Source organism: Panthera leo, chromosome A1 (genome assembly GCF_018350215.1).
Source record: "Panthera leo isolate Ple1 chromosome A1, P.leo_Ple1_pat1.1, whole genome shotgun sequence".
In the NCBI taxonomy this organism is placed as follows: Eukaryota; Metazoa; Chordata; class Mammalia; order Carnivora; family Felidae; genus Panthera; species Panthera leo.
The window spans coordinates 186,054,500-186,078,638 of NC_056679.1; the positions used below are offsets into that span (position 1 = coordinate 186,054,500).

Below are 24,139 nucleotides of genomic sequence, written 5' to 3' on the forward strand. Positions count from 1 at the left end.
AAAAAGATTGTGCTTTAGTGGGTTTGTACTGAATTTAAAAATCCAGGGATTGAACTGAACCTCTTATTTCCCCCCTCCTAGGTCACAGAAAAAGACCACTGAAAAAGACCACTGGTGTTCACATGTGAGTTGGCTCAGGCAAGTAGGGCAACCCCTTCTAAGAGGTGATCTATATTGCTTCTCTCCCCACAGAGAAATTTAAGGTAGAAGATGGTTTTTATCTAATCATTCTCAATGTGTGTGCTCCTTCTTGCTATCATTCCTAGTCTTCTGGCAGAAAAAGGGAGGTAACAGCACTCAGTGCCATTTTAACTTACTGTTTTTAGGGCTCCACAAGGATATTTGAAATATGGGATGGAAGACCTTAGAAAAGATCTTTGTTTCTTCCCCCACAGAAATCTATAAGGGTGGGTTTTTGATGAGCTAAAGGGGACCCAGAAGAAGTATAGTTCAGTGTCTTATCGTGGAGATGAAAATGTACACCAAACTGAGCTCCTACATTGGAGAATTTGCTCACTATTTTCCTCGCCTCCCTTTCTCCCATCCCCCAAACAATATCCATTCGGGAATGGTAAGAAAAAACTTTTATTTGTACAGATAAACTTGCTGTTCTAGCACAGATGAGTACTTTTAATGTACTCAACTTATGAGGTCCAGCCAGCATGGTGGTGGTAGATTAGGCCACTGCCTCTCATCCCCTAGCCCCAATTTGTGCCTGTGTATTATTTCTGAATAACTAGAACGTATATAGGCTAAAGCCTGATGAGGCCAGAGAAGTCTCCGAGTTCATCAGACTAAGCCTCTCACTTTGAAGACATGGAAACTGGTCATAAAGAGGGAATGCAGAGACATGTCAAGGTCACTAGCACTAGAAGTAGAGTGGAGGCACACCTTCCCGTGAGTAATCCTCATGGCTTGTGTATACTTTTACTATTGAATACCTGCATGCCACTGAATTTGAATTATTGTTTCATTCACATCCCTCAGCCTCCATTCTACTGATATTAGATGGAGAATTTCTAGAGGGAAAGTCCTATGATTATTATTTTCAATGTTCTGGGCTTAAAATACTGATTATTTGGTTTCCAATAAATACAAATTAACAACATGAAAGTCAACCCCTGCAGTTACTCTTCCTTGATTATTCTAGGCTGGATACATTTCTTTTTTTATTCATTAATTCAAAATATTTAGTGTCTCCTCTGTTTTAGTTACTATAGTAAATAATAGGGATACAGAAGACAGATATGGTCCCTGCCCTCACAAAATGTTAATCACAGCACTTACCACCCATTTTGATAATTATAGTTTATATGTTTGTCTTCCTTTAGATTTCACATTCCATGACAGCAAGATCTCTGCCTTGTCTGTCATCGACTCTCCAGTGCCTGCCACAATATCCAAATAGCATTCGATTTTTAAAAGTAAACACTGCTCATTTTAATATGTTTTCTCACTTGTGAAGAAAAAAACATTTTCACTATTTTCCATGTTATTGAATATCTTCAAGACTATAGCAATAACTGCTACATACCATTTTGAGTATTTACTATATGTAACACTCTGTTTAATGTTTTATATTATCTCATCTTTAATGCAAAATTATAGAATCACCACTTCTTAGAAGACACCAGAGTTTCTAATTGGATACAGGACTTTCCCAAAGTCACCAGGCTTCTATGTGGCAGGATCAAGATTTGAGTCTACATATTTCTCACTGCAAAGTTGAAAACTTTATACTATGCCACATGTATTTTTAATGTTGGCAAAACTGAGGAGCAATTTTCTCCATTTTTCAAAACAAGAAACATAAACATTTGAATTTACAGATTAGCCATGGTTTCTATAAAGTAAGCAAAAGGCAGATACCATTAAGCAGGAATTTTCCAATAACCAGAATAAGATATATTGACCTATTACATGAACATGTTAGAATTACCAGGGTCCTAATATAAAGCCTGAAACATAAGGAAGAAATTTTTCTTAGAAAATCAGCACTTCTACCCTTACGTATTACCAAATCGCATTTTTTAGAAATTACAAATCAAAGTGAATGAACTAATTTAAAATTTTAAAGACAACTATAAACTTGTTAAGTCTTCAATAGTTGAGCATAACTAAAAGTATTAGGATTGAGGGAGGGTTAAAATCCAAACTTTATAATTTTCCATCCTGATGATCACATTACATTTAGTCATAAAATGGATATTTATATAACTAAACTCTTAATTTCTTGAAGCAACTTTAAAAGTTTAAAGTTTTGGGTCCAGCTGCTTAATAGTTATCCGATCTAGTTCTCAGTATTCTGTTGGTAAAGCAGTTACAACACTAAGAAGAATGGTACCTCACCTACTTTTAATTCCAAAGTGAAGTGGTCAGTAATGTAATTATGTTTCTGTGGAATTTAGCTGTGGAAGATCCATCGCTGGAGACATGAATGGATAGGTTTATGTTGAAGAAATTGATTTTTGGTATCATATGTGTAGAGGTCACTGCTACAAATGCACCGAGATTCATTGAATCATGGCAATAAATTAGGCCTAGATGATATTAATAGCTAACATTTATTAAGAATTTTTTCATGGGGCACCTGGGTGGCTCAGTTGGTTAAGAGTCTGACGTCAGCTCAGGTCATGATCTTGTGGTTTGTGAGTTTGAGCCCCGTATCGGGCTATGTGCTGACAGCTCAGGGTCTGGAGCCTGCTTCAGATTCTGGGTCTCCCTCTCTTTCTGCCCCTCCCCCACTCATGCTCTGTCTCTCTCTGTCTCTCAAAAAATAAGTAAACATTAAAAAAATTTTAAAAAAAGATTTTTTTATGTGCCAGAAAATATCATAAGCACTCTTTATGGATTTAATTTATTTCTTCCACAATCATCAGGTAAGGTAGGAGTAAGAATTTAATCCATACATTCTTCCCCAGAAGTTCACATTCCTAAATACTCTGCTACCCTGATCACATAGAACCAGTACCTTATTTTGCCAACAAAGAAACAGAGGCCAAAAGACGTTAAATGCTGAATCCAAGGGCAAAACTCTGTAGAGTGTATACTATAAACTCGCTTAATTGGTCCTGGTTTAGCAGAATTTCTTGTTTCCATATGTGTTATTGAAGACCTTACTGAATTCTCACATTCTCACAAAAACTGCTTATATTTCTTCTGAAATATCTGGAATAATCAAATTAATCAAATGGCACTTACCTGTACTAGATTGAACAATTCCAGAATCTACTGTTTGCCCAAGAAGGTCATACTGATTTAGGCGTGATCCATCTTCTGCTACAACCACTGAGCGTGCTGGCTCTCTGGTCCACTCATAAACAACTTCTGCTCTGGTATAGGCATCTGAAAGGAAAGAAGGGTACATGGCCCATGTGTTATGCTACTTTCATTCTCCTAATTATTTGGTGAGTCCTATCAGTTTCATATTTTCTATTGCATGGTTGCAGAGGGCAGGCCAGGAAAGGAGAGCCCATATCCCATAGTTTAGAACACTAAAACACATTTTCCGATTTGTTCAGTCATCTGTTCACTCTTACAACAAATGGTTATTAAGCATCTACAAAAGACAAAGTGCCTTACTGAAAATATGCTACTGAACATAACTAACAAGGTTCCCTACCGCTGTGACAGTAATGGGGACAAAAACAGATAAGCTAATAAACATATAACTTCAAGTAGTGTTAAATGCAATAAAACCATTCACAATGGGTAAGAGGGTAGAGAATGCACTTATTTTAGGTGAAAGACTCAGAGAGGGTCATTGTGGAAATGACAATTATATGCATGACAGAAATGAGAGTAGGCTATATAAGTCTTGGGGAAGAGTTTGATAGATAAATGAACAAATTTTTTTTCCCTCTGGTGCAGGTAAAAGTGTGATATATTTGAATAAGAACAGGAATACCAATATGGGCAGAACTGAAGTCCATAAGAGATGACATAAGGCTAGAGGTAGTAGCCTGGGTCCAGATTATGTCTGGCCAGCAGAAGGTCATAATAAATGTAAAAAGTAACACTGGAAATTTTACGGAACATCTGTTTCTAAAGGAAGTCTGATTTTACTTCTTTTTTAATTAATTCTCCTTTTAATAGATATTTACTATGACAATGATGATGTTGATGAGTGACACCATTTAGCTCATTACACTTCTCAATTGTTTTCATTTACCATATCAGTTTTAACCTAGTCATCCTTCTATATGAGAAACTAGGTCAAAATCCTGATTCATTACTCAGGAAATGTGGGGAAGAATTGTACAAAATAAGTGAGAAGAAGAAGAGATTCCATAGTTTTTCTGGTGGTCACAGGACACCCACTATACATAGGTTGGAAAGATAGTACACACTTTCCTCTCTTGAGATGCAGAGTGATATTAAAAGTTAAAAGACTATTAGATAAGCAAAAGCAAAGTTTCCAGGGTGATTGAGAGGCAGATATGTTGGCAAAAGTTGGCTTTACTGTAAAAGCTTTATCCCTTACCCAATTTCTGCATTAGGCACGGTAGACAAAATGCCCAGGGTCCACAATACCTTTAGGTGGACAAATAATGTTTTAATTTCTTTTAAAATCAGAAAAAAAGTGATCCCATTTGGGTTTTATTAATCTTTATACAAATATAGTCCTCAATTATAAAAGTTAAAAATATAAAATTATAAATCAAAGTATAGTTTTAATATACATTTTTTGAGGAATTGTTCAAAAAAGGCAAAAGTGCCCAGAGCCCATAAAAGTCATCATGCATCCCTGCTTTACCCATCCCCTCCCATCCCAAGGTAACCAAACTTGGGTGTGTTTTTTTTCAAATCTTTATTTGTCCAAACTCAAATATTATGAGATATGAAGTGATCATTGCATTTTTACACACACATGAAGCTGCCATAAAAAAGATGCGAGCCGTGCCCCTCATTCTCTGAACAAAAGCTTTTTTCTGTCTCTGGGATGAGTTTTGCAGAAGGTGCAGTCAATATCAGTATTAGTATTCTCCTAATTTTACATGGGTACCCCATCTGCTCCAGCATTACTTCTGGACAGATTGATAGTTAAGTTCAAGTATATTTTTTATCAAATTTTCCAGGAGTTTGAGAGAATATACTAGAAATTAATTTAGTGGTTATTGCTTCTTTCATAAATATGTAAGACTGATAAATGAATAGTTTTGGAATTTGTTCTCACTGATTTTTCTTTTTTAATTGTGGCTGTCCTCATTGACTTTTTTCACGGCACTAGTCTTGTATGTATGTATGTATGTATGTATGTATGTATATATGTGTGTGTGTATTTATTCACAGCTTTATTAAGGTATAATTGACAAAAATGTAAGACATTTAAAGTGTACAACATGAGGATTTGATATACATATGCATTGTGAAATAATTCCTACCAATGAGTTAACACATCTCATTGACTTAAAAATGTTTTGAATCATTTTAGCATTGCATTTGTTAGAGAGGAGGATTGCATTTGTTAATAGCATCTGAAACATGATTTATTTTTATAAAATCCCTCAAAGAGTGCAGAGCACATTAGTTTGAGAACCATATTGCTTACAATTTGTAGGTACCTATATTCAGTAAAATATTTTTCTGATCGTGATAAAATTTTTTAATGGGCCTTATCTAAGAAGACATATCAAGTTTATGATAACAAAGAATCATTGATTGTTAATATGGAAGGACTTTAGAGGTGATATAGCTTATCTCATTTTACAGATGATAGACCGAAGCACAGAAACTGTGAATGACTTGTTTAAGGGTGCATAGCTGTATAGTGGGAAAACCGAAGTAAGAGCATAGGATGACATCCATTCTACTCCAGTGCTATTGATAAAGATTTTCTAGGCAAAAACTGTATATTAGATGCTTAAAATCCAAGTAAGGATACTTGTTGGTCAAGTAATTAGGGATGAAACCAATTCTACACTTTGTGTCATTTCATAACTAATAAAAAAAAAAAAAAAAACTCTTGCTACCGTATTACACTAGCATTAGCAACAGTGCCTGGACTCCCTATTTTTTTGTACCTCATCATGTGTTGCCAATGGTCTGCTAATATAATTTTAGAGGAAAAGATCTGTTACCATTGACTTCTCATGTCATATAATTCCATGTCTGATTCTTGCAACTTCTTAGAAACTCCATTGTGCACAAAATCTACAATAAACATGACATTGTTGTGAAAGTGGAGATTACGTATTGTTCATGTCTCTCAGTGGAAATCTCCCAAAATGCAGAGTAGATCCACATGGTGAAATGGGTGATGGGGATTAAGGAGGCCACTGTGAGGAGCACCGAGTGTTTTATGGAAGTGTGGAATGACTATATTGTACACCTGAATACATTACACTGTATGCTAACTAACTGGAATTTAAATAAAAATTTAAAAAATGGCATTTTAAGATGTAAAAGACAGATATACACAAGGCATCATAATAGGTAATATACCTTATTTCTTCATTTCAGTATCTAGTAGAAAGTAGGTCTATGAAAACTTCCTTCCTTTGAGACTATTCAGCAAAGAGAAAAGAAGCTTAAAGAGAACCTTCAGCTATTTAGTCAAAATGTTAAGCTCCAATTTCAAATAAATGAGCAGATTACCTAAGAAAAATTTAAAATATAAGACAAAAAGTTTTGGTTGGGGCTATGAAAGAACTTTCTGGGTCTACAGCACTGGAAGCATAGACTTGGTATCAGAAGAAGCAGCTACTTATAGACACTATCACTTTACATTTAGGAGCCTTCATCTCTCCATTTGTATGAAGCAGGTGCACTGAATAATTTCTAAAGTTATTTATTGTTCAGAATTCACTTACATTTCTACTTATCCCTCTCTCCTTATTTACAAAGCACTGTGCTTGATAGTCAGGGAACCATCACTTATCAAGTCCTTTCTAGATCTAGCACTTGCTTAGATATTCTTTTCAGAATATAACCTGAATCTCTTATTTTAATTTTTTAAAGGTTTATTTATATTTGAGAGAGAGAGTGCAAGCAGTGGAAGGGCGGGGGGGGGGGGGGGGGGGGGGGGGGCAGAGGATCCAAACTGGGCTCTGAGCTGACAATGCAGAGCCTGACGTGGGGCTCGAGCTCATCAACCATGAGATCATGACCTGAGCTGAAGTCAGAAGCTCAACCGACTAAGCCACCCAGCCACCCCTGAATCTCTTCTTTTAGTATCAAAGCCCCATTTGTATTTCCCTCAAAATGCAGTTAAAAGACGTCAGCTGGAGCATGCCTGTTGTCTTCTGGTTATCTGGCCTTATGAAGAGGGCTCTATCCCCAATAAGCAAAAAATGTGATGTAACACTGACAATCAGGGTCTAATGGAGAGTGGTAAGGAAAAACATCTGCTTTTCTGAGTTTAGTTCTTATCAACATATGGATGAGGTTGCCCTGGATGCTTCATAAACATAGATTACTTAGTGTTCTACTAAATTATTACAAAATCCTCTATCTTATCTCTTGCTTATTCTCTTCTCTGACATTTTGGCAAGACATTTGCTTCAAAAACTGGGTCAAAGGAATTTTAGCACACTTTTGCCTCAGTTTCTTCATTTCAGAAGTGTGCTGACTAGGCCAGGTCAGAGAACTAACCATACATTAAATCAACCAGCGCGGCTTCTCAAGCCAATGGCAGGCAACGGTAATTAGTCATGGTGCTCTCCCACTGAGCTCCAATGCTTACCTTTCAGTGTCAAGTCTTTTATGTTTCTTTAATTCCCCACAGGCCTTAAATTGGCTATCTTTTCTGAGACTTAAACATTGAAGGGGCATTTTAAACCTGATTGTTATAATTTTTATCCATTCAATAAATATTTACTGAATGTCTTCATTATATCAGGCTCTGTGCTAGGAAATGCTGAAAAAAAATAGACTGTGCTCTCATGGAGTTTACAGTCCCCAGACAATAAAAATGTCAACCAATAAATAAAACTAATAATTATTGCTGTAATACATCTAAATTAAACATGTATTGTAATCAAGAAGACTGGCAGGACTGTATGTAAATTTAGATAAGGTCATTAGGGAAGGCCCTAGGAAATGTCATTTATACTGAGAAGTGGAAAAATAAAAGAAGCCAGTCCCATTAAGAACCAAGGGAAGAGTAACCCAAATAGACAAAAGAGTATGTAAAAAGGCTCTGAGGTGGAAAACAGATTTTTATTTTTCTTACACAAGACACTATTTGTTTTCTACTCACTATCCATTTCCCCCTTCCTAAAATACCTCCTATTTTCTTCTTAAGTAGGCTGACAATGTGCCTACTTAAGAATATTTCTTCCCAGCCTAATTTGCAGTTAGCATGGGCAATGGGACACATCTTTGATTAATGAGATGTGAGTAAATGCCTGCTAAGATTTTAGGGAAAGCTTTTATCTTTTTGATGCAGGTGCTAGTTCTTTCTTCTTTGTCTACTGTTCTTTGTTTTTAAAGCAGATGCAATGACTAGAGTTGCAGCAGCCATTTTGTGATCAGGAAGAACGTCTAAGGGCATCTTAAAACATCATCCTTGTTGAGATGCTGACTAACCAATAATCAACCAACAATCATTTACCTTAATTCATCTCATATAAAAATATAAACTATTTTTTTTTCAGCTATACAAACTGCTTGAAAACATTCCTGACTAATATACTAAACAAGTAATTTGTTGTCCAAGACAAGGTATTTCTGAAGGTAAAAGGGGGCACTATTAGTAGTTATGCCATGATATTAGGCATAAAATAAGTATAGTCCCAGGCAAACTATAATGAATGATTTTCCTAACTATAAGATTATTTTGTGGATTAGATGAACTGATACATATTCAAATGTTTAATATACTACCTGACATACAAGTAACACATAATACATCATATTATTGTTAAAAATGAAAGTGGTAACCAAGAGAAAACATATTAGTCCATAACATAGAATATACATTAAATTGGGGAAAGAGTGGGGAGGGGAGAGTTACCACCAAAGGCCTGTTTGGCTGGCAATTTTTTAAGTAGTTTGTCCTTGGGTTTCAGTAGGGAATTAGATTTATAAATAGAGACACTTGTCTCTCCATGAGGAGTGCTGCTAGGAGCCTGAAGGCCCTTTGCTATTTTCTTTGCTTGCTGTCTTCCTACACTACCCCTATTTTTTTTTTCTATGAATCATATCTTCACCAAAATAGTTGCTTAGACTGTCTGTCTAGTGGGAACAGAAAGCTGGTTAGGTAGTCCAGCAGTTGACTCAGTATTTGTAAGTAACTCTCCTGCAGGAAACCAGGAATACACTGGTCTCACTCACTTTCTGCGTGTGTGCTATTCAAAGCAGAAGGATAAAGGAGGACCAGAGAACCTGATTCCATTGGCCAAGGTTCTCTTGGCTCCTCTGATGTGTGCCTGCATATTTTCAAATAGCAGAAGCCCAGACAATTATCATAAAGGTATCTAGGATACCTCCAAAAGCATTAATAGACACATGGATTTCATGGTATATCCAAACAGACCTAGAAGTCTTCTAAAGACTATGATTAGGGTAAGTTCTTTTCTGGCAATATATATATTTTTTGGTGTAGGCTTCATTATTAAGAAAAGAGTACCATCTGTTGCTGCCACCTACCAATATTTCTATCTGATAAACAATGTGCAATATTCTTTTTAAAATTTTTTAATGTTTATTTTTGAGAGAGAGAGAGAGAGAGACCGAGCAAGCAGAGGAGGGGCAGAGACATAGAGACACAGAATCCAAAGCAGTCTCCAGGCTCTGAACTGTCAGCACGGAACCCAACGCAGGGCTCAAACTCACAAACTGTGAGATCATGACCCAAGCTGAAGTCGAACGCTTAACAAACTGAGCCACCCAGGTGCCCCACAACTTGCAATATTCCTAAGGTTAAACAAATGTCATCAATGATGCAAAATAAACATAATGCTCTCCATTTATTGGAAGGAAGATATTATATATGGGGTAAAAACATCCATACTCCACTTGTTTTTCTATTAATACAACTTTAACAAAAGTAGAATTTTTCTAATTAATTAAATCCATTCTTTCTCATTGAGGAGATAGGGAATAATGTCTTCCTGAAATAACATTAAAAATGAAATAAAAGATTATTACTTATAGAAAGTACTTGCAGCAAATAGCTATTTAAACTTTCTTCATGCTCTTTACATTTCTAACAGACATTATTAACCGCAGCTTTCTTTACTAAAGATGTAGGTCTCTCGTAAGAATAAAGAAAAATTAAAAGAAATTTACTCACAGCTTCCAAATTTTAGTGGGCAGGCATGGGCATCCATAGGGAAGTCCTCTAAATGCATTGGACACTCAGCTCTCACTGTCAGCCTTATCAATTAAAGAAAACAGCAGAAATAAACAAGAGCCCTATAGATTAGATACTTTCTGATAAGTACAAATGGTGTGTTACTAACTATAGCAAATATATTAACAAAGCAAGAGAGGCCCACACAAACTGCAGTACTATTCTGAGCTATTAATCAAAAGATCTAAAAGGAATTATTTACAACAATGACTGGATGACACCGGATTTTGTATGATGAGCAAGAATTGTTACTGTTTCCCAAGACAAGGATCATCACCTCATCCATTAAACCCAGCAAATATTTGGAGACTAAAATTAAATGTAAGCAAATAAATGCTGGTATAAGACTTGGTGGAGAAGACATGGGTGGTGAGGAAGAGAAGAGAATGCTTTCTCTCCTCAGTGCAGCTCTCCCTATCTCCTTCCATCTCCTTCCCAAAAAAGCACCAAATGCATAAACCAACAAAGGCATAGGTAAAGGAGGAAATGTCCGCAGGCTTTGTGAGATTGACAATAACATAGAGTCTCCTTGAGATTTTGCATGTGATCTCACTATATTCTAACCATTTCATTTTCTTTACAAATCTACTGACTAATGGAAGCCAGGACTCTGCTGTGCTTCTCTTTAGTTCCTATCTTCAGAGAATATGAGTTCTATTTATGTTTGAAAAAGGGTAAAGAAAAAATTTCACTGAAATATGTTTGATCTTGTTTGGTGGGAATTATGAAGGGATTTATGGTTTTTATAAAATATATTTACCCATATTATTAAGTAGCTCAAGAAATGTGGTCAGGATGGCTTTATAGCCAGTAAACTCATTAAGTGATTATAATACTGACTGAAGCAAATATGAAATGGGTAAATTAATGATTAAACTCACATTTTAAAAATAAAATATTAAGGAAAGTGATAACATATTAGCAAAGGTGGTGAGAAATTTATGAGATGGGAGATACAGTCTAGTTATTGATGAAGAACACTGAATACATCAGAAAGCATTAATTGGTAAACTTATCAGATATGCAAGTCCTGCCCTAAAAGAGTGCCAACTTGGAGGAATAAATACTGAACTTAGGCTCAAAAACAAGATATTTTACAAGGGGAGAATATTTCAAGTTTCAATTATAAATAGATCCTATTGGATGATCTGGAAAGGTCTCAACACATCTGTCCACTGATCTTCTATTTTCTTTCTTTCTTTTCTTTTCTTTTTTTTTTTTGTGAGATTTTTTTTTCATTCTTTAAGTCCTATTAATACGTTTACTAGTTGAATCCAACATCTAAAATGGCTCTTGAAGCATTTTATTTTTCTTTCTTTTCCATTTGGATATTTTTGTATAAAAAGGTAGGAATTCTGGCAGCTTTCTTCAAAAGCAAAATATCACTCTATTCCCATGCTAAACAAACTCCATCAAGTCCAGGATTTTGCCTCCATTACCTTTTCATGACAAAGGAATAATTGGACAGTCTGAATTACCAAGTACTGTTCAGATATACAAAAACAACATTCTAACAAGTCACTTAGGTATGAAATCACTGCTTCCCTTAAGAATGAGTTCTGGACAATTTTTAATTTCTCATGAATTAGCAGTATTCTAAATATTTTTTCTTTAAAAATATTCACAACTTTTTTGATTCATGTTTCCTTCATTCAATCATGAATGAATGAATGGTATCCAGCTGCTGGATTTTCAGTAATCTCAAAATGAGGGAAATGTTTACAAAGCAGAAAAAAATATATATATAACTAATAGTATCATTATAAATTCTTCTAAATGTATACCTTCACATGAATCTATAGTTTTTAAGGCCCTTGTGCTGTCCTAATTTTTCCCCTTCCTTTTATTCCCTCCCCCCCCCCGCTCTTTTTTTAAGTAGAAAAACTTTCAGATATATATTTTGAGATAGCTTCTAGAAATTTAATCTAGACTTTACTGGGATGCAGGAATATATGGGGTTAATAGTAGGAGAAGAATTTCCTTATACTGAATTAGAGTATGTTGGAGAGATATATCACTTAGTACACATTATAAATTTTTTCCCATTTTATCTAATCATTTTACTTAACACCTCAATACTTGCATAATATTTCAGTCAATTTATTTCTCACAACAGAGTAATTATTAAAGTTGTAGAATAGGGCAGACAGAAAATGAGACACTCTACCATGGCCCACTGGCTTCATGATCACATATATATGGAAGAGAAAGAAGTTCAGAAAGAGACCCAAACAGAACACAGTCATCCTTACCTCATGGTATACAACAAGGTACCATCCTCTGTGATCCTCAGGAGTTTGTTGGGCATGGTCATGTTGTGTGCCACTGACTTCTTTCCATTGTGAAAAAAGGTATCTGGAGTCCAGATCTTACTTGCCATTAGGTTATTTAACCGGAGAACTGTCATGGGTCCTTTAAATTTTAATCTTTCATCCTTCCAGCTTTGACGGAAAAATACATCTATTGTATATTCCTAGGTAATTTTGGAAAATGGCAAAGAGTACACTGAGCTATATTTTGCAATGCAAATAGCTTACACAGACCATGCATAATTTCTGTAACTTTAGAAGCAAAATATGAGCTAGGTGATGTTTCCAGAAGTAAACTTGTGGTAGCCTGTACATATTGGTGGCAGGTGAATCATTGGCTGGCATAATCATTTTTTAAAACACCTAAAATGCTTGAAATATTTCTTGGTCAAAAAATTTCCACTGATTATTTCCTGAGATATGTGAGAGGAAAATCATGTCCTTTTCCCTACAGCTCCACCACACCAGCACTCAAAAAAAAAACAGAACACAGTACACATAAAAAATAAAATTCATGTTAGAGCTTACTACATACAGGAAAATATTTAAATTAGGTTAATTCCAGTTATGAAGACCCAGCATAGTATTTGGAGTGGGGGTGGGGGCGGTGCTTCCATAGTTTCTGAAAATCAGTCAATCTCAAATCATCCACTGTGGCTTCTATGGCTGTGTTTTCCTCTCTCTTGTTCCGGCTTCTAATAAGAGTGTGAGAATCCCATATCCTTTTTGGCTAAGTAAAATTTTTTCTTTTTCACATATAATGTGCAGAGACTTTCAATTCTCCACAACAAAGAACATTATGAGAATAAAGAATCTGTTTCACTGTTAATTGGGATCTTTGCCAAAAAAAAAAAATACAGAATATGCGGGTGTGTGTGAGTGTGTGTTTGTGAGATTATGTGTGTATAAGACACATGAGAAATGTGTGAAGCTCATCATCATTCACAGCCAGGGAATCTATTTATTTGAATAAACACAGCATTCCTTATGGCAATACCCAGAGACAAACATCTGCTAATCTGAAAACAAGCAATGTGACTTACCAGCTCCTAAAATTGAAAAGGGTAATATCCATCTTCCTTGCAGCACTTGCTACACTGACACTAAATTTCGAACTTAATGGTTTGAAATAAAGATTACCACATTCTCCATTAATCTTAGCTTGCTCCAAACTGGAAGAAAGACTAACTTGAAAACATCATGGTACATTTTCTTAATCCCCTAAACCTCAATGCATCAGAAAGCTGTTGTTGTTGTTGTTTTTAATCTTATACATATAATCTTAAAACATGCAGAATATATAATGTCTGTGTATAGACATTTTGTGCATGAATTTAACCACCTGTCTCTTTCTCAGGGTTTAAGTAAGATTGGGTAAAGACTGAGTAAAGGTTTATGCTTCGGCCACATGTTTGGCATTGCTGAGCTCTTACTGATCAAGTAGCTAACAATTATTACTGCATAGTTTACAGTACGTCAGGCATAGTGTTAAATGCTGATTGAGACAGCGACAAGGAAGTGTGACATAATGCCAGTTTATTTTTGTGGGCAAGAGAAAATACCTTGATTTTTGCTTAGGTTTTCCTGTGTCCGGAAGTGTGAAGTGAAAAAGCACTGAGATACATGACATAGGAATTTACTCACCAAGAAACATTTGTTAAGCATCTTTTAATTTAGCAGAGGGAGAAGCTGTTTAGATTTGGATGCTGTAAGGGAAACTCATGTAGTGCAATGGGCTTGGAAAGGCATTTTCCATGAGGAGAGAAATGGGGAGGGAGCCTATGGGCTACATGGGGAAGTGATACAGAGTAGCAGTGCTTACCCTGAAAGCAAATGGAAGGATTTACCCTGAGCTGTGTTTGTTCTCTTCTCTGGACAACAGACAGGCTTATGAGATAGGGATATGATAATGATGATATTTCTATTACTCAGGAATCAGCCACATAAGCTCTATTTTCTGTCCAACTGAACTACTTTACCCTGTCAAACAGTAGAGGGAATAGTCACTTGTAAATCAAGATTTCAAGGATGCCTAGACTGACCATATTCCCATGAATCCAACAACTTTGCTTGTTTACTCACTCCAAGGAGATCTTTGAAAATGAAATGTTAAATATTTTAAAAACCTTAAAATGTATTTATTATCAAATCTTTAACAAGCTCTATTCCAAAGCCAATGATTCCAAAAAATTATGTCAAAACTTGCCAAATTGCTTTTTTTACATATTTGTCATGTTTACAACCAGCTTTACTTACCTGTGCTAATGGCAGACATTGAAATGCCCAAATTCATTTATGAAATTCTCCCTTCAAATACCGTACTGGTGGCACAAACAGGTACACACACACAGAAAATTAACTGGATAAGCTTTGATTCCCACGTTCCCTTCAGTTCGAAGTAGAAATGAAAACTGAAATAAAAGCACTTGATAGTGATCAAAACCCATCTAATCAAGAGTGTAAATAGTTGGTTTCTCATTTTCTATGAAAGGCCCTGCAATGTTGCCATGGGAGCGGCAGGTGGCTCTTGGCATGACCTAACCCTCAGGGTCAGAGTTCATTAGGCCAGGATGGGCCAGTGCTTTCTTCAGGAAGCTGAAACAAGAGAGAGGAAATAGACCCCTACATAGCATGATGGTTATGGATATAAGTTCCAAACTTGCTAATTAGAACTGAATTGTCTGTCTTCCAGATATATGACTTTAGGTCATTTCTTGTCTTTCTAAACTCCAGTTTTTGACCTAGAAAGTGGGGATCATGGCAGTACTGATTTCACTGGCCTATTGTGAGAAGCGAGTTAATGCAAGTGAATAGCTTGCAAGAATGTCTGAAACATAGGAAGTTCTCAGTAAACATTAGAAGTTATTTGTCTCCCAATTTTTTTTTGTTTGTTTCTAATCAACACAGATTTAGACTAGAGTTCAATGTCACTGGGAATGAAAAAGTGCTATTTGTTTGGACAGGTAGCAGGATAGGAAACCTGAGGAAAGTGAGGTGGTCATAACTAAGCAAAGAAAAATCAGAAGGCACAAGAAAAGACTCTAGAGAAGACTGTCTGAACAAAGAGGAAGCTCTGGTGAAGAATCTGTTCAAGGTCCGGTGTTCCAGCCCCCACCATCCAAGTGAAAAGTCTCTCCAAGTGACCCTGTCCAATACAGTGGTCCCTGTAGAATTTGAGTCTTATTCTGAAGACTGGGATAAAACATCCGATATGTTTCTAAATAAATATTGTGTGGAAGTGTTCCCACTCGCACCAGCTATTACCATCTGTGTGTGCTCTGACTTCGTACATTTTAAGCACCATGGAAAACAGGGCTCTGTGATTGTGCTGCCTAGATATTTCTGTCAGAACCTAGTGCCCTGGGAATGTGCTGTTTGATTGCCAATTAATGGTTTTTAAAATAAAGCTAAGGAGTTGTCCTAATTTTGTTTTCTATTCCAGATGAAGTCAGATGCCTTGGGAGCAGCAGAGTCTCTAGGGACACAGAGCCTGGGTTCCAGTTGCTACCTAGATAGGTCACTTTCCTCCTCTGGAAAATGTGGATAATAATAATAATAATACGTAGGTAAAATACACAGTATGAGTTACTAGATGAAATATGATCTATAAAACTGTTAGCATGGTGCCTCACATATTATAAACATTCAATAGTGTTTATTATTAATTACATATTTTAGTAATTCTCATTTTAAAAACTATGAAGTTTTCTGGTCTTGAAAAATAGCCTTTTCATTTGGCCTTCTAATAGTAATAGCCTCTAAATCATACTTTACTGCTCTTTATGCATAATTCACCCATAATGTGGTTTAAAGTTTTGTTTGTTTGTTTGTCTATTTAATTATTTTGAAAGAGAGAGAGAGAGAGAGCAAAAGAGGGGCAGAGAGAGAAGAGAGACAGAGAATCCCAAGTAGGCTCAGCACTATCAGTGCAGAGCCCAGTTCGGGGCTCGATCCCACGAACCGAACTGTGTTATCATGACCTGAGCCGAAGCCAAGAGTCACGCTTAACTGACTGAGCCACCAAGGCGCCCCTCCCATAATGTGGTTTAAATAAGTAATCTTCCCAAATGAATTGGCCAAGTATAATTTCCACTAGCCACTTAGCATATCAGTTGTAGACCTGACTAATTTTGTCCTTTGACAGAACAATTCAAACATCGCCTGGTTCTGGAATTTTAGGCAATAAGAAGTATAACTGGCTTAGACACTCTGTTCCTTCTTCCTATCTGATATATGACAAAGGCCATGTATGAAAAGTAACTCATGATAATCATAGGGTTAATGCATGCACCTTTAGTCCAAGACAAAAACAAACAGGCAAACAAACAAACGAACAAACAACTGTGGTTCCTTAAATCACAATCTAAACCGATGACTCAAAAGTATATCAAATATTTTCAAGAGAAGTTTTTGATTGCATATACCCTTACTTGAACACTGTCCCTTAACAACTCCTATTGGGCATCTACTCTATGTGAGGCATTATGAAAGATGCCAGAGATAGAGAATATTCATTTTTCATTATGATGATGATAATGATAATAATGAGGAGGAGGAGGAGGAATAATATCATTATTAGTGTGTGATGTTTGTAATGCTTCATCCCCTCTCAATGTTTCCACTGATGAGAAGAGAGCTTCAGCAGTGCAAAATCTTCTGAATGCTCCCCATTCCCTCATACCCTTCTATTTAGGGAGGGGAGGAGGAAGAATAATTTAATTTGATGGGTAAATTTGGAAGGAGAAATCAATCTTGTCTATCTCAGCCTCTTCCTGCTCTGCGCTGTCCATAAGACTCATAAATTCGGCTGTTTCTCTATGCTAGAAGTTTTACATAGACAGTCTATGCCTTAACAGAGGGAGGCCAAAGTGTTGCCTGTTAACTAGGTGGTAATCTAGCTGATTCTGGTGTTTACTGTCTGCAAACCTACTTTTCTGCAGTTATAAGCTACTCCTGCAGTACCACCATCATTAGTAATAAAGATGGTATTCTCATTTTCCAAACCCCTTACTCTATTACCTTATTTCTAAAAAGGCTCAGAACTCACATAGGAAAGAGGGCATTATTTATTGAGTCCCATAAGACTGTATTTTTTTAAAGACAATGTAGACTCCTAAACCTATCACTAAATAAGTAGTAAGTCAACACATACTGCAGCCCAGCGATGCACTGATACTGTGAGGGATATGAAACAAATGTGTCTTTATATTTCTTGGCATCACTTGAAGAAAATAAGACATTTATATAAGAGAAATAACTTTACAAAGTATTGTTATAAATGAGACCAAGAGCTAAGTTGTTATTTTACCATCAGTAAATGTGACTAGAATGCAGAAAGGGAAACTTAATCCATTATTGGATTGGTAAAAAAAAGTTTTCATTAATCTTTTAGGTTTTGATTTGGGCCTTTATAGAAACATAGGATTTAGATGGGTACAATATAGAGGGAATTTCCATGAAGGGTACATGGCATGATAAGGAGTTCAGAGGCAAAAATAGTAACTATTATTTATTGAGCACTGTCTATGAACACTTTATATAGGTCATTTAAAATTCCTAACTATCTTATAAGGATGGGCAATTACAATAGTATACCCATTTTAGTACTTTGAGGCTTACTCACTTACCAAGGTTATATTGGTAGTGGTAAGATTTGAATTCAGCCAGCCTGAATCCTAGGCAAGTTCACTCACCCCCCTGTGGTGTTGCCTCACAGAAAGTAGTATGTAAGCAAATAACTAAAGTAAATAGTCAACGTTAGGAACAAGTGAGGATGAGTAGTAGCATCATCTATGGACTGTATGAAATACAGGCAGGGAAGTTTAAATCTGACCTTAAATCTGACTGGGATCTTTTAAATGTTCTTAATTAGAGTAGTAGCATAAGAGAATAGTGTTGTAAGACAGAATTCCAACATGGGAGAATCACAAGACGTTCTCAGAGAGTGATCAGTTTAGCAAAAAACTATTGTAGAACACAACATTTCAATAAAGTGGTCTACAAACCAACCACTGTAATAAGTTGCCAAAGGAATAAATCCACAATTGTGGATACTTTTATATCTCTATTTCTTGCATAGTAATAATGGCTGACATTTGTTGAGTGCTTCCTATAGGAAAGATTTTTTTAAGTGCTTGTCATGTATGAATTCATTTAATATTTGTGATAACCCCATGAAGTATTATCATTACTACCATCTTACATGTAAAGAAACTGAGGCAAAGAGATATTAAGGAACTTCCAAGAATACAACAATATAAAATATAAGTGCAGAAGCTGGAATTATAAACCCAGGCAGCGTTCTGGTTCAGAAATCTGTATTCTTATCTACTACTCTGCTGTCTCTCTTATGTTCTGCTGACTCTAATTGCCATAGTTGGTACATTTCTCAACCTGTGTTAAGATCTAACATATGTAATTATCCTGAGCCAGCACTCCCCAGTGTTTGACTCACAGAATACTAGGTCTACAGAATGTCAACAGGTATCATATAAAAGGTTTTAGGCAAATATGATTGGAAAAACACTAGCTTAAATGTAGTTAAACAGGTTTCCTTACCTCGGGATTTATCAGAGCTTTTACCCTGCCAAATTGTGAGCTTCCACACTTTGGGAAATGCTGGTCTAAATTGATACTTTCTGTAATTTTTATTCTGAATAAATTGATACTTTCTGTAATTTTTATTCTGAATCATCTGAACTACTCTGAAATGAGAGAACTCTTATGTAAAGATGGTGTCAACAAAAAGGCATTTCAAAAATGATATTCAACAAATAGATCTTTGAAAAATTCATAACAATATGTCTTCATGACTTCTTTATGATTTTTTTGGCTTCTATAGTTCACAAATATTACATAACATCCTGAGAGCTCTACTGATTTACCAATTCCCATCAGACAGAAGAGATATCCATGTTAATTTATTGGGTTGGGAAAAGAAAGAACAGGTATGTATTAGTTTTATTTTCCTTCTTGGTAATAATTAAATGAATGTCTTTTGCAGTGAAGCTAAACATTTCCCTCCAGTGTGTTTTATTTTAATTATTTCTCTGTCTAATATATTCCTATTATGCTAATATTATACATTATATGTAAGTATATATTACATATTACACTTATGGAAAGACACAAAGATACAGCCAAGCTATTTAAAGTTATTTTCGACATACTTGGTCTGTACTTTTCTTTCCAAAGTTAAATTTAGAAAATATACCAAGAAAACCAAAAATGTAGTGTCACTTACCATATCATGGTCTGAAACAGGGCCGAAACTGGTGACGAAGATGTCAGTCTTCACTTCAGTTACACGCTCTGATGAAGCAGGAAATGAGGACAGTGAATGTCCATCAATAGTCCTTATTAGATCTCACCACCACATACTCACACCCAAATGGGAAATTTATTGGCTTTGATTAGCTATTTCTAAAATTGGTCCACTGTGTAGTCCTGATAATTTGCTGCTTACACATGAAATTTCACAGTTAATATTTTTCAATGGAGAATGCAGCCCAAATATGCCACTTTGGGAGGCAGACTCCTTGGAGGAGTCAGTGGCTGCTTAATGAATTCTTCAATAATGGACACACTTTCCTAAATGATACCAAGCCATTTCACATTGTCATAACAACATTAGCATATGGGTATGATTTCAGCTTAAACATTCTTACAGAGCTCACCAGATCCTCCAGGTATTTAGGATACTCTTGGGAAGTATATAGTATACTGCAGCAAACTTTATTAACTCTTTAAAGACTCAAGGGTATGTTTTACAAATGACTGCTTGCTGGCACTAAATCATAACTGAACTATCCAAATTACTCCCTGGGAAAAATCTGACAACCTATACAAATATTTTCAATTTTGAGGATAAGAAGGACATATATTGGCACAGAAAAAGTTCCTTTAATAGATTCCATTTCAAGTTCAATGTGGTTTTATTTTATTAATCTCTGAGGCATATATATCAACCAACAAAACATATTTATTGTAGTTAGGTGACAACTCAACACAGAAATTTTGAAGGAAATAGTACCCCCTCCCTCCAAAAATTGAAAAATGTTGCTTTCATATAAGGACACAATTTGTTTGAGGTGAGAATGAAAAGGGTGGCTTTGTCATTTTCAACTGTAGCTCTGAGAACTAATGGCCCAGTATCTTAAGCTACTCATTTTATTTATCAGGACATTTATATCTCAAAGGTAGGACATTAAGAAGGTGATCTGATATATGCAATAATGAATTCTTTTGAAAATCAAGAATTTTATCTTTGAGCAAGTCACTTGCAAACAGTAAATACTTTCAGTATAAATTTCTCTCAAGAATGTCTTATTATATACTACACATAATGTGTACCACAAATTATAATCTAAGTTGGAGGTACAGATAATCCCTTCAACAACCAATCCAATATTTCTTTTTTTTTTTTTCCTTTCTATTCTTTTTTTTTTTTTTTTTTTTTTTGGCTAACAATTTCGTTGGCTCCAAAATGCTTAAATGAACCCCTTGATGTAAGAATTATCTGGGATTTACCCTTTAAAAACTTCAAAATGGAGGACATAGTTTGAGACAAAGAAAATAGAGCTATGTATTTAGAACTTATTTCCAACATCAGTGTTAACATTCTACAGCAAGTGTTTCACTTGTCCTTCACTGTTCCTTCACAGCCATCAGCAACGTCTAAGCTGCAATAACCATTTGCCTCTTCTACCTGCCCCCATCCTCTCCCCTTCTGCAGTTATTTTCCCAGTGCACACATCTCTTTCTTTTTATTGCACTCTCTTTCCATAAGTATTTTTTTCTTAATTTTTTTTAAATGTTTATTTATTTTGAGACAATGCGAGATACAGACTGCAAGCAGTGGAGGGGCAGACAGAAGGAGACACAGAATCTGAAGCGGGTTCCAGGCTCTGAGCTGTCAGTCCAGAGCCCCACACAGGGCTTGGACTCACGAACCATGAGATGATGACCTGAGCCAAAGTCGGACGCTTAACCGACTGAGCCACTCAGGCGCCCCTCCAAAAGTATTTTTTACTAGACTAATTCTTTTCCTTAGCCTAAACATCTGCTATTTCTTAAGATTCCATCTAGAGCTCATACTTTATTAGAATGTCATGGCCTGACTTCGAATTAAAACAATAATAAAAAGAAAAATGTATGCTATCTATTCACAAAAACTAGAATTTATTTTATTAATTGAGCTCATTTTTGGCCTTTCTCTTTCAGCATTTTCCTTTCTAGTTGAAGCAAAGGAACCATCACTTGGACTTTCTTTGATATGACAAAATATGCACTTACTGTCATGAAAACAATACAAAAAGAAAGACAACAGATAATATAGAGTTGGGCATATTTGCATCCTAATTCTTTGAATACCAGGTATGCTCCTTATAGGAAATAATTTTCTTTATTATTTACAGATTAATTTCTTGCAATTAAAAGCACTCCAAATTGTGTGATAAGAGAAAAAATTAATGTCTGTATTTTCTTTCTACATAAGTCTTGAAATAGTTGGATCATCCTGTTATTTTATTTATTTTTCTAACTGTATGGCTCAACCTAATTTTGTTTCTAAGGCTGAGTTTTGATTCTCTGCAGATTATAAACTGTAAGACTTACAGTGAATACCTTATAGATCTGAGAGACATCTGCAGAATTAAAATGATGCCCATTCTTTCATTTTTATTTTTGTGGCAGGGATCCACTATTAAATGCATGTTCATTTAGGAAATATATATGAATCCCTGTCTGCACACTTGCAACTGCTTGGCAGTGTGGGGTAGTTTTTTGAACTCCTTTATCACCATTATCTATTTCTTGGGTGCAGGCAGGGCATAATTTCTGCACTTCATGGTAACTCCCCAAGGTAGCTAGTAGCTTTACAAAAATTGACTTAGCAGATGTTTTAGGAGCAACCAATCTGTTTAATCTAGCATGATAAAGCACTGCAAAGAAGTGAGATATCCACTTTCTAAATATATGGGCCATTTCCCCTTGCTGTTTTAGATTGTTAGTAAATGACGATGCTATATAACTAACAAATTATAAAGACCAAACAGCCTATTTATAAAGATTACTGTAACAATAAAATAGAATGTAAAACATGGTTAAGTTTACATACATTTATTGCCACACATAATTGTTAGTGTGCCATATAGAGGTTAGGCATAAATGCAAAGCAGTTCACACAAATGGCTATAATCACACTTTGAAAGTATATTTCTTTAATCTTTTATCTATCCCTACCCCTAAGTATACTTACCATACCAGTTCATCATCTTCAAGTGCTTCATCTTATTTTGCACTAGCTACCTCCCTCTGATATTTCCCAAAAGTCACCACTGTAATATTCCCAGGTATGTACCCTGACCAAGAGCCCTTACCTCATGAATCCCTCAAATGACCTCACCCTGCACTCTAACCATACAGATATCTTTAAAGAGTTTCTGATTTTTGCTCTCTGTTCATCCTGTTTCTCCTCCAAACATAGTCACAAACCCTAAGGTTAAGGTAGCAAAATTTCCAAGTCCCCAAACTGAAGTTGCCTGGGGGTGGGGGAGGGGCCTGCAGGGACCACTCAACTACTGAATGGAAGAGGTGGGTGATGGCACCAAGCACAATGCAGTGAAATCCAGGAAGCCATCTGGACCTTGGGATAAGATTAACTAGAGAAAGGAAACAACACCTTCTGTATTTTCCCCTCTAAAATATTTTCCTTACCGCATACCCAAACAGTTTTCTTTGATTTCTCATTGGCTGTTTGTGATTGTCCAGTTTCCACTGTTTATTATGCATGCCTCTGGAAGATTCATTATGAATATTAGCGTGCCAATGTCTCTAAGATGTCATGTTTTAAATAAATGCGATCAACCTTGTTTAGCCCCGTATTTCCCAAACTTATCTAGGAATGCTGCTCTAAAATGTTACAAAAGCTTTTGGGTAAACATGAAGCCAATAGAATGCATCGTGTTGTTTATTTAATTTTTTAAATCTTCATAGTATGTTTGGAAATTTCAAAAAAAAACATAAAAAAATTAAACTCCCTAGAATACTACCATTTACATAAATCCACTGCTAACATCTTATGTATTCCTTTCCTTCGTTTTTCCTTTTCAAATACATACCTAATGATTATCCTCAAACCACATTCTCGTTCAGTTGAGTACAATTTCAGTGACAAGAAATAGGTTCCTTTGACCAAAAGTATGTCTTTCACTCCAGCTCACCAGCAATTTCCTTAGTGATAAGTGAAGTCATTGTTCTTTAAGACAGAAGATTTATAATTCAGAGTGCAAAGGTTCAAGAATGAGGACTGTTATGAATGTACTTTACCCAAACTGTAAAAAGTGACATGGTTAACTTGCCTGTTTTATATATATATGTGTATATATATATATATATATATATATATACATATATATATATATGACATTGCACTGGACTCTTAAAGTATTATTAGAAACATCTAGAAAATACTCAAGGCCTTTCTATGGATCTCATGAGGAAAAGTGAAGATATTTTTATGTTTCCAATATTC

At 35.6% G+C, this 24,139-nt stretch overlaps 1 protein-coding gene across 1 annotated transcript in view; it reads right to left on the reverse strand.

The window, feature by feature from the left end:
* The window catches only part of GABRA1 (gamma-aminobutyric acid type A receptor subunit alpha1), a 58,275-nt gene that overhangs the window by 17,706 nt on the left and 16,430 nt on the right, over positions 1-24,139 (reverse strand). The window contains exons 4-7 of the mRNA XM_042907407.1: positions 19,850-19,917; positions 12,550-12,770; positions 10,238-10,320; positions 3,202-3,345 (exon numbers count right to left, since the gene is read on the reverse strand). Coding sequence (XP_042763341.1) covers positions 3,202-3,345; positions 10,238-10,320; positions 12,550-12,770; positions 19,850-19,917 — 516 coding nt within the window. The remainder of the gene's footprint in view (positions 1-3,201; positions 3,346-10,237; positions 10,321-12,549; positions 12,771-19,849; positions 19,918-24,139) is intronic.